Source organism: Suricata suricatta, chromosome 16 (assembly GCF_006229205.1).
Source record: "Suricata suricatta isolate VVHF042 chromosome 16, meerkat_22Aug2017_6uvM2_HiC, whole genome shotgun sequence".
NCBI lineage: Eukaryota > Metazoa > Chordata > Mammalia > Carnivora > Herpestidae > Suricata > Suricata suricatta.
This window is the reverse complement of record NC_043715.1, coordinates 56,645,757-56,655,053: the sequence shown is the minus strand read 5'-3', so window position 1 is coordinate 56,655,053 and position 9,297 is coordinate 56,645,757. Positions and strand designations below refer to the sequence as shown.

At 56.5% G+C, this 9,297-nt stretch overlaps 2 protein-coding genes across 2 annotated transcripts in view; both read right to left on the bottom strand.

Moving 5' to 3' along the window:
• The window catches only part of NAT14 (N-acetyltransferase 14 (putative)), a 9,553-nt gene extending 4,727 nt beyond the window's left edge, over positions 1-4,826 (bottom strand). Inside the window, exon 1 of the mRNA XM_029924740.1 lies at positions 4,649-4,826. The gene's annotated coding sequence lies outside the window, so the exon portion shown is untranslated. The remainder of the gene's footprint in view (positions 1-4,648) is intronic.
• ZNF628 (zinc finger protein 628) overlaps positions 1-9,297 on the bottom strand; it is a 20,631-nt gene that overhangs the window by 1,362 nt on the left and 9,972 nt on the right. The window contains 1 exon segment of the mRNA XM_029924600.1: positions 1-622. Coding sequence (XP_029780460.1) covers positions 1-617 — 617 coding nt within the window. The 5' untranslated portion in view covers positions 618-622.

Below are 9,297 nucleotides of genomic sequence, written 5' to 3'. Positions count from 1 at the left end.
GGGCAGAGCGGGCAGCGGAAGGGCCGCTCGCCCGTGTGCACGCGCTGGTGCTGCCGCAGGTTGGTGCTCTGGGTGAAGCTCTTGCCGCACACGCCGCAGGCGTAGGGCCGCTCGCCCGTGTGCACGTGCCGGTGGCGCCGCAGGCTGGACGAGTTCTTGAAGGCCTTGGGGCAGTCCGGGCACGGGTAGGGCCGCTCGCCCGTGTGCTGCCGCAGGTGGTACTGGTAGTGCGACGACCACTTGAAGGCCAGGCCGCACTGGCCGCAGCTGAAGGCCCGCAGGCCCGTGTGCACGCTGCGGTGGATCTGCAGCAGCGACGAGCGCTTGAAGGCCTTGGGGCAGTCGGGGCACTGGTAGGGCCGCTCGCCGGTGTGGCCCCGCTGGTGGTAGAGCAGGGCCGAGGAGCCCTTGAAGGCCTTGGGGCACTCGGGGCACTTGTAGGGCCGCTCGCCGGTGTGCGTGCGCTGGTGGTGGAGGAGCCGGGACGACCAGCGGAACGACTTGCCGCACTCCCCGCACTCGTACTGCGCCGTCGGGGCGGGGGCCGCGGGGCCGGGCTTCTCCGCCGGCCCCTCTGAGGTCGAGGCGGGCGCCATGTCCGCGTGGGAGCCGACCATCACACCTGGTGGGGGACCGGGCGTCAGCGGGTGTCAGGAGCGCCCCCCCCCACCAGTCTTCTCAACCCGGACGCAGAGGGTGCGTCCCCGGCCCACCGACGCTGCCCTTGGGATCAGGGCCCCCAGCGGTCCGGGTGTGCACCAAAGCAGGCCCTTAGGTGCTAACGCAGAAACTCCGTCAAGTTGGGAGGAGTGCTCACCAGCCACAGGAGGCAGGTCATCCCCTCCAAGAGGCTGGACAAACGTGAGAAGGCGGGACGTGGTCTTTAGGAGGCCAAGCACTTCCTTTAAGACTAAGCTCCTCCCCTCTAAAGACAGGCACTGTGCCTGCAGATGGCCCGGCCCTGCCTCGCACCCGCTTCCGATGCTTGAGCTTGCTCCAAGAGCTCAGCCGCACCCTGCCTCAACTCCGGCTCCCACCGCTGCCGAAACTGAAGCCCCTGTGAGCATTCGGCTCTCCACCCCCCACCCCTGCTCGCCTGTTCCCTCTCCTACATTAATCAAAAATCCCAAAACTCCACCAGATCCATAACCACTCTGCACCCTCCACCCGCTCCCACATCCTCACTTCCTGCCTGCCTTTGGTCTCCCTTTTAAAACAATGCTTTTTAAAAGATTTTATTTTTTAAGTAATTTCCACCCTCCAGAGTGGGGCTCGAACTGACAACACCAAGGCCAAGAGTCACATGCTTTCCCATGGAGCCAGACAGCCGCCCCTAGTTTCAGTCTCCCTTTGCACTTGTGCCCACGAATCTCCAAGTTCCCAGCACTGCTCATACTGCATTTGTCTTGTCCACTGACCCCCGCACCCCCACCCCCACCCAACAGGTGGCACTCAGACATGTTTCTGTTCCCCTCAAACCTCTCCCCTCTCCTCGTCTGCTCTTAGCGGGTGACCCTGCCATTGGTCTTGTCACTGAAAACACAGATGCAGTCAGAAGAGAGTGTTGCCACATTCCACTCACTGTAGCGGTGAGTCTCCAGGACAGTGATCGCCTCTCCCATCCCAGGGACGTCTGACAAAGCCTGCAGACGCTAAACTGTCACACCTGGAGGGCCCAGGACTCCTGGCATCTAGCAAGGGGGACACCAGGGATGCTGCTCGACACCCTACAGTGCATGGGAAGGCCCGGCACCGTGACGAACGCTCTAATCCAAAACAGCAGCAGTGCTGAGGCTGTGAATCCCCGAACCACCCGCCACCTGCCTGCCTCTGGCCCTGGGACTTGGACTTTCCACCTACTTTCCTCCTCTCCTGGACCGTCCCCATCCGCGTACCCACAGGCTGCGCCTCCTGTGAAAAACAACAAGGGCAACTGGCTGGCTAAGTTGGTTACCATTGACTTGATTTTGCTCAGGTAATGATCTAATGGTTCCTGGGTTCGAGCCCCATGTCGAGCTCTGCGCTGACAGTTCAGAGCCCGCTTGGGATTCTCTCTTCCTCTGTCCTCCCCTGCTTATGCTTTCTCTAAAAAATAAATAACCGCAGCCCCTGGGTGGCTCAGTCGGTTAAGTGTACAACTTCGGCTCAGGTCATGATCGCACAGTTGGTGGGTTTGAGTCCACATCGGGCTCTGTGCTGACAGCTAGCTCAGCGCCTGGAGCCTGCATCAGATTCTGTATCACCCTCTCTCTCTGACCCTCCCCTGCTCGAGCTCTCTCTCTAAAAAATTAATAAAATGTTTTAAAAAATTGTTTTTAATAACCTTAAAACCTTCAGGGACACGTGGGTAGCTCAGTTGGTTAAGCATGCCACTTTGGTTCAGGTCATGATCTTGTGGTTTGTGGGTTTGAGCCCCGCATCAGGCTCTGTGCTGACACCTCAGAGCCTGGAGCCTGCTTCAGATTCCGTGTCTCCTTCTCTCTCTGACCCTCCCCCGCTCATGCTCTCTCTCTCTCTCTCAAAAATACACATTAAAAAATAAATAAATAAAAAATAACGTCACCCCACCTCCCCTCCAGCTATGGCCATCTAGCTCCCCATCCCCTGTGCAGCAAAGCTACTCAAAAGTGTGGTCAAAACATGCTCTTGCCCAGGCCAAACCCTGCCCCTCGGATCCTAGACACCATTCGCCATTCGTGGCCTCCCTGGTGTGAAATACCACGGTCCCTCCTTAATCTGCAGAGGTCCCTCCCTCCTTCAGCCACTCCCCTCACTGCGGGGCACTGGTCCCCTCTCAGGCCCCTGACCTGTGGCTGTGGGAGAGCCCAGGGCTCTGCTGAGCCTTGGGCCTCTTCTTCATCCACACTCTGTCCCTGGGAGCCCTCACGCACCTCAGGATCTCAGTCTACGCAGGAAGACTGCAAAATGCAGCTCTCTTTGCCACCTCTCGTCCGAACTCCAAGCCTGCTACAGGATGTTATGCGGACCCGGACAGACAACTCACAACTTTACCTGCCCCCAATCTGACTCGGTTTTTTTTTTTTTTCTTTTTTTGTCCCTGCTCTCTCCCTCCTTCACCCACAGTCTTCTCCATCCCTGAAAATTGCTCTCTTCTTCCTCAGGCGTCTCTCATTCTCTCCCCGTTTATGACCAATCTGTCAGCCCGTTCCCTTGTTCCAGCAGGCACACATCTGGAACTTCTCTTGGAGTCCCCCATTGTCACCTTTGTCCAGGGCACCAACGTGGCCCTCCTGCGCGGCTGCAACAGCTTCCCAAAACAGACGCTGTTTCCAGCCTTTTTCTTCCTACCTCTGGTATGTTCCCAACACAGAGGCTGCAGGGAACGTGCCAAAGACCTTCCACGGCTCTCATTTCAGAGGAGACAAATCTCTTACGTGCTCATGGCCTCCTCCCCTCCCTGGCCTCCTCTAGCCTCTCAGACCCCCACACCACCCGGTCACCACCGGGAGCCCCCTCCCACCAGTGTCCTTGCTGACAGGTCACCACAGGGAGACGTTCCCGGCACGGACCTAAATCTGCAACCCCTTCCAATGCTCCCCATTCTTCTTCCCTTTTTTTTTTTTAATTCTCTGTAGCACTCAGCACCCTCTAACCTGCTTTTAAGCAGGGTTCCCCAACCTCAGCACGGCTGAGATCTGGGCGGGACCAGCGTCCAGGGACCCGCACTGCAGAGGTTTAGCAGTATCCCTAGCCCCTCCCTTCTAAATGTTAGTGGCATCTTAGTCACTGTTGCACCCCAGCGCCTAATAATGACTAGCACAGAGTGAGCACACATCTTGAAAGTAAGAGGGCTGGTTTGGACAGGCTACAAAGATTCCCTTTAAAAAGATGGGCATCCTCGAGATGCCGGAGTGGCTCAGTCGGTTCAGCGTTCGACTTCGGCTCAGCTCAAGATCTTGCGTGAGTTCGAGTCCAGTGTGGGACTCTGGGCTGACAGCTCCGAGCCTGGAGCCCGGGTCGAATACTCTGTGTCCCTCTCTCTCTGCCCCTCCCCTGCTCGCTCTCGCTCTCTCTCAAAAAATAAACGTTAAAAAAGTTTATTTTTTTTTAATGAGTATCCTCTTTTAAATGTAAGGAAGTCCTATAAGACACTAGTTATCCCAGGAAGCTGCACGTGCCTTTCGGAAGGCCGAGCACGCCTTAGATAGGAGCCATCCGTTCTCAGGAAAAGCTGGACCCGTCTAGTCCAATAAAAAGCATCCCTTTCAAAAGGCGGGACCACACCCTTCCATCAGGTCCGACTTCCCCTTTAAGAGGGTGCTCCTACGGCACACCAATGTCCACCTTTGTTGAGCTAAACTAGTGTCTGCTTGGAAGCCACCGGGGCTCTGAGGCTTTTCCTCCAATGGCTGGGGCACTGCAGTGCTCTTTCACGAAATGATCCTTCCTCAGAGAAAAAAAAAGCGGGAAGCTGCGGGGAACTGCAGAACCTGCCCCGCCCCTCTGAAAAGCAGCCCCTAGCCCTTTAAAAGGGCGGAGCCGGCCGGGTGGACAAAAGTCGGAGGTGAAGTAGCGCCCTTCCCTTTAAAGCATCCCTTCCGGTTTCACGCTCCCCCCCCCGCCCCCCGTTTCCCCACCGTCTCCGCCCTCGGTCCCTCCCCCCACCCCCACCCCTCCGGTCTCTCACCTGCGGCCCGGACCCGGGGAATGAGCCGGGGAGACCTAGGGCCTTCCCGCGGGGGCCGACGGGAACACGGGGCCCCGGCAGCGGCGGGACAAGAGTGGGGGCCTGGGAGGGGGGCGGGGGCGCGCTCCCTCCCAACAGCCCCCGGCGCGAGGCACCCAACCTTTATCGGCGGCCTCTCGCGCACACAAACCCCGACGTCGCCCGTCGGCGCGTCACGACGCCACGTGCGCCGAGTCCCCGCCCCACCCCTCCCGCCGGCCTGCGGCTGTCGCCCGCTCCCTGCCGCAGGTGGCGCACTGCATCGTGGGAGTTGTAGTCCTCCCCGGACCCCGACCGCCTTGGTCGTTTTGGTGGTACCCAAAATCAGGCCAAGGCCCGGGAAGACCGACCTGGAGACTAGGTCTCACGTTTACACCCCCCTTCTTTTTTTTACTATCGATTCCCTCTTGTCTGTCCTAGAATCCCTCTCCAGCTGCGCGGTTCCCGAATGGGCATAGCCCATCAGGTGTATGGTCATTCCTAGCCTGACACACACGCCCAGGCCCTGGGTCTCTAATTTCCCCGTCGGGAAACTGAGGCCCTCAGTGCTTCCTGTTCCCTCACCCCTCGCCCCGCAGAGGTCCTATGTGCTCTCAGTTCCCGGGCTTGTGCGGTGTACGGCAAACTGGACCCTGCAGCCCTGGACGCCTGGGGCTTAGGGAACCACTGAGCGGTCCCCATCTCCCCTCCCTCCTCTCCACGTCACCCCACCACGGCTTCGGCCTTTGAGCCATACTGACTTCTGCAGGTCATCCAACAGTTTCTCAACCTTGACACTAGTGACATTTGGGCCAGGTCGTTCTTTGTCTTGAGGGCCGTCCTGTGCACTATAGGGTGGTTATCCACATCCCTGCCCCTGACTCCACCTTCCCTCCGAGGGAGACTAGCCCCATCCAAGTAGGTCAGGCCTCTTATCCAGCCCAGTCCCTCTGAGCCTTCTCCCTGCCCTTGCCAGCCAGATGAACCATTCAGGACAGAGCTGGGAGTGGGGACTGCCGGCTTTGAAGGCAGCCAAAATCTACCTGACCCTTCCTAGGGATCTAGGCTGTCACTTACGCCCCAAAGGCTCTGTGTGCATTGGAGGTTGTACCTCTCTCTCTACCCCCATCCCAAAGCTGTCAGCCAAAACAAGTTGATAAGGGTGACACACACACACCCAGAGAAAGGCAGCCCACCCTCAAAGGTAGTCAAAGAGAGGAGAAGCCCTGGAAGTAATTGGGCAACCTGGACCTTTCCCTCCTTCTCACACTCTTCCCCCGCACCAACCCTGCCAGCCATACTGCGGGTCGTGGGAGATGTGTCCTGGGCTTCTGGAACAGTCCAGCTGCAAGGTGGCCCAACAAGGGCCAGAGTCTGGGCCCTTTTTGATCACAAGCCCCACTCACTGTGCCCGCACCAATGTTCCTGGTCCTCACATGCTCAAGCCCTCCAAACCACATCCCCTCCCCGTTGAGTGGACACTGGACTCTGGTTTGGGCCACTCAGCTGTTGCTTTGGTAATGGCGCCACCTGTGCTCACCTCGAGAGGAGAGGATTAGGGGCTAGGGTGGGAGGTGTCCTGGAGCACTGGTCTCCCCCTGACACACAACAGGGGGTATCTGGACCAAAGACAGGATTCCCATTTTCACCCAAGTGCAAGAAGAGAGCAGAGATGCACTTTATTTTTTTTTAATGTTTTATTTATTTTTGATACAGAGAGAGACAGCATGAGAGGGGGAGGGGCAGAGAGGGAAGGAGACACAGAACTAGAAGCAGGCTCCAGGCTCTGAGCTAGCTGTCAACACAGAGCCTGACGCGGGGCTCAAACCCACGAACGTGAGATCTGACCTGAGCCGAAGTCAGAGGCTTAACCGACTGAGCCACCCGGGCGCCCCAGAGATGCACTTTAAACAAGGGGGGCTGGGGTGTGGGCAGGAGCCAAGAGGGCCAACTGTGCCTCCCACAGACTAAGGATGCTCCTTCTGACATCTCGTGTGGTTCCCATGGGCACCCAGCCAGCCCTGCCCGAATGGGCCTCTTCCCTCGTGTTATCCCAGGTGAAGGGGTGTTATCCCCACTTCGGGGGAGGGGGGGTAGTAAATAGAGGCCCTCTAAAGTCTCTTGGCCAGACACAGAACCAGGAAGTGATATACATCCTATAGCCAGGAAGTGATGTAACATCCTGTAGCCAGGAAGTGATTTCTATAACCCAGAAGTGATTTAACTGGGCGTGTCTTCAACCCCAGAGTCTACTGCCTGCCCTGGGGGACCGGGACAGACACCAAGATTTACAGTCCCAACTGCACCCAGAAAACAGATCCCTCTTTTAAGTACAAAAATGTGGACGGAGACAGATACACACTAAATGTTCTCCCCAGGAGTAGTGCCACTTTCCACCATGACACCAAATGACCCATGTCCTTGTACACCAAGTGCCTTTTCTTCAGGTGGCCTGTGGACATGATGAATGGCACTCCTGTAATAGGCTATGCGATTTGGCAAAGGCGAAGGGATTTTGGCAGGTGCAGTCAAGGCTCCCATCAGTTGATGTTAATCAAAAGGAAATGTAATGATTAATTTTATGTGTCGACTGACTGAGCCACAGGATGCCCAGGTATCTGGTTAAACACCATTTCTGGGCTTATCGGCCAAGGTGTCTCCGGAAGAGATTAGCACGTGCATCAGTAGACTGAGTCAAGCCAACAGCCCCCCCCCCCCAGTGTGGGTGGGCATCACCCAACCCACGGAGGTCCTGACGTGAAAAAAGGCAGAGGAAGATTGGATTCCTGCTCTACCTGACTGAGCCAGAATGCTGATCTTTGCCAGCCGTCTGCGCTTCTGGTTCTCAGGCCTTGAGACCCACGCTGGAATCCACACCATGACACAAGCCAACACCTTATAGTAGATCTCTTCATATATAAAATATATGTAGCACCTCTGTGTGTCTCTGTCTGTATGTACAGATAGATATAGATATGGGTATGGGTATAGATGATTTAGATACAAATATAGACCCTATTAGGTCTGCCTTCCTGAAGAGCCCTAATACAGAAAGGTTATCCTGGGTGGGCCTGATATAATCAGGGAAGCTCTTTAAAACTGGGTCTAGAAGTCAGAGATGTGAGACATCAGTGATTCTCCTGTGGGCCTTGAAGCCATCCACCTCCCTGAGTTCTACAGATGTGAAGAAATGAATTTTTCCATGTGAGCCTAGAAGAGGACCCCAGGCCCAGACGAGACTGCAGCCCCCACCTACACCTTGATCGCAGCCTCGTGAGGCTCTGAGCAGAGGACCCAGTGAGCTGTGGTGCCTGCACTCCTGACCCAGGCAGACTGGGAGAAAATTAGTTACACTGTTTCATGCCATGGTATTGGGGGGGGGGGTTGTTACACAGCATAGATAACTAATACACTTCTCGTGTTACTTTGCTAGCGCTGTTTTGCTAGCGCTGCCCTAACAAAGTTCCACAGGCCAGATGGCTTAAGCAACAGACATTTGTTTTCTTCCATTTTCTTACATTTCCAGAGGCTAGTAGTCCAAGATCAAGTGTGAGCAGAGCTGGTCTCTCCTAAGGCCTCTCTCCGTGGCTTGTAGGCACCTGTCTTCTCCGTGTGTCTTCACATGGTCTACCTGTATGTATCTGCATCCAAATCTCCTTGTAAGGACACCAGGCAAATTGGATTAGGCTCAGACATACGACTTCATTTTAACTTAATCACCTCTTTAAAGCCTTTTTTCCCAGGGTCCCTGCATGGCTCAGTTGGTTAAGCATCCAATTCGGCTCAGGTCATGACTCTTGCGTTCAAAACCCAACTCCTACTTGGCCTACAAAGCCCTTCAGGTCTGCCCCACCCCCTCCACTTCTCTGACTTCACTTCCTCCTATTGTTCCCTCTCTCTCACCTCATTCAAGCTTGCTTCCTGCCTCAGGGCCTTTGCATACCTTGTGCCCTTTACCTGGGAAGCTCCTGGATGCCCGCTCTTCCACTCAGGTTGCAGGACAATTGTCACCTTCTCAGGGCTTCTCCATCTGAAGCAGGACTCTCCCATCCAGCACCCAACTTACCGTCCAGCACCCCCTGTCAGTGTGCACCTTGTAAGAGCTGGAAGGGCAGATCCTCAGCAAACATCAGGTGAAGCCAGGCCCCAGCTGTGGGTGATTCTTACCCACGACCAAAGAGAAGGGCCCAAAGGTGAGAGTGTGTGGCTGCTCCCCAGAGCCTTGCCCGGGATGTTGGCGCCCCCTGGTGGAGCATCCCCAGGCCGGAGCCAGAAGAGCCACAGGCCCTAAGTGTGATCCTGAGTCCCCCGGGGCTGTGGGACAGAGAGCTGGCTAGCAGATGTCGCCCTTGTGTGCAGGCCCACTCCTGGAGGTGGGCTGGCAAAAGCCAGGCCCCAGCCACATAGAGGCAGCCGTCTGCCTGCCCTTGAGCCCGAGCCCTGGCCTCCAATTCTCCAGAGACCTGGGACCTCTACAGCCTTGCCAAGTGACCCTGGACATTCCCCTCCGGGCCTGAAAGTAACAGGACAGGGAAGCTCCAGGCGATTCCACAACACCGCGTGCGACCAGGCTGTGTACACACATGCGAACACACACACACACACACACACACACACACACACACACACAC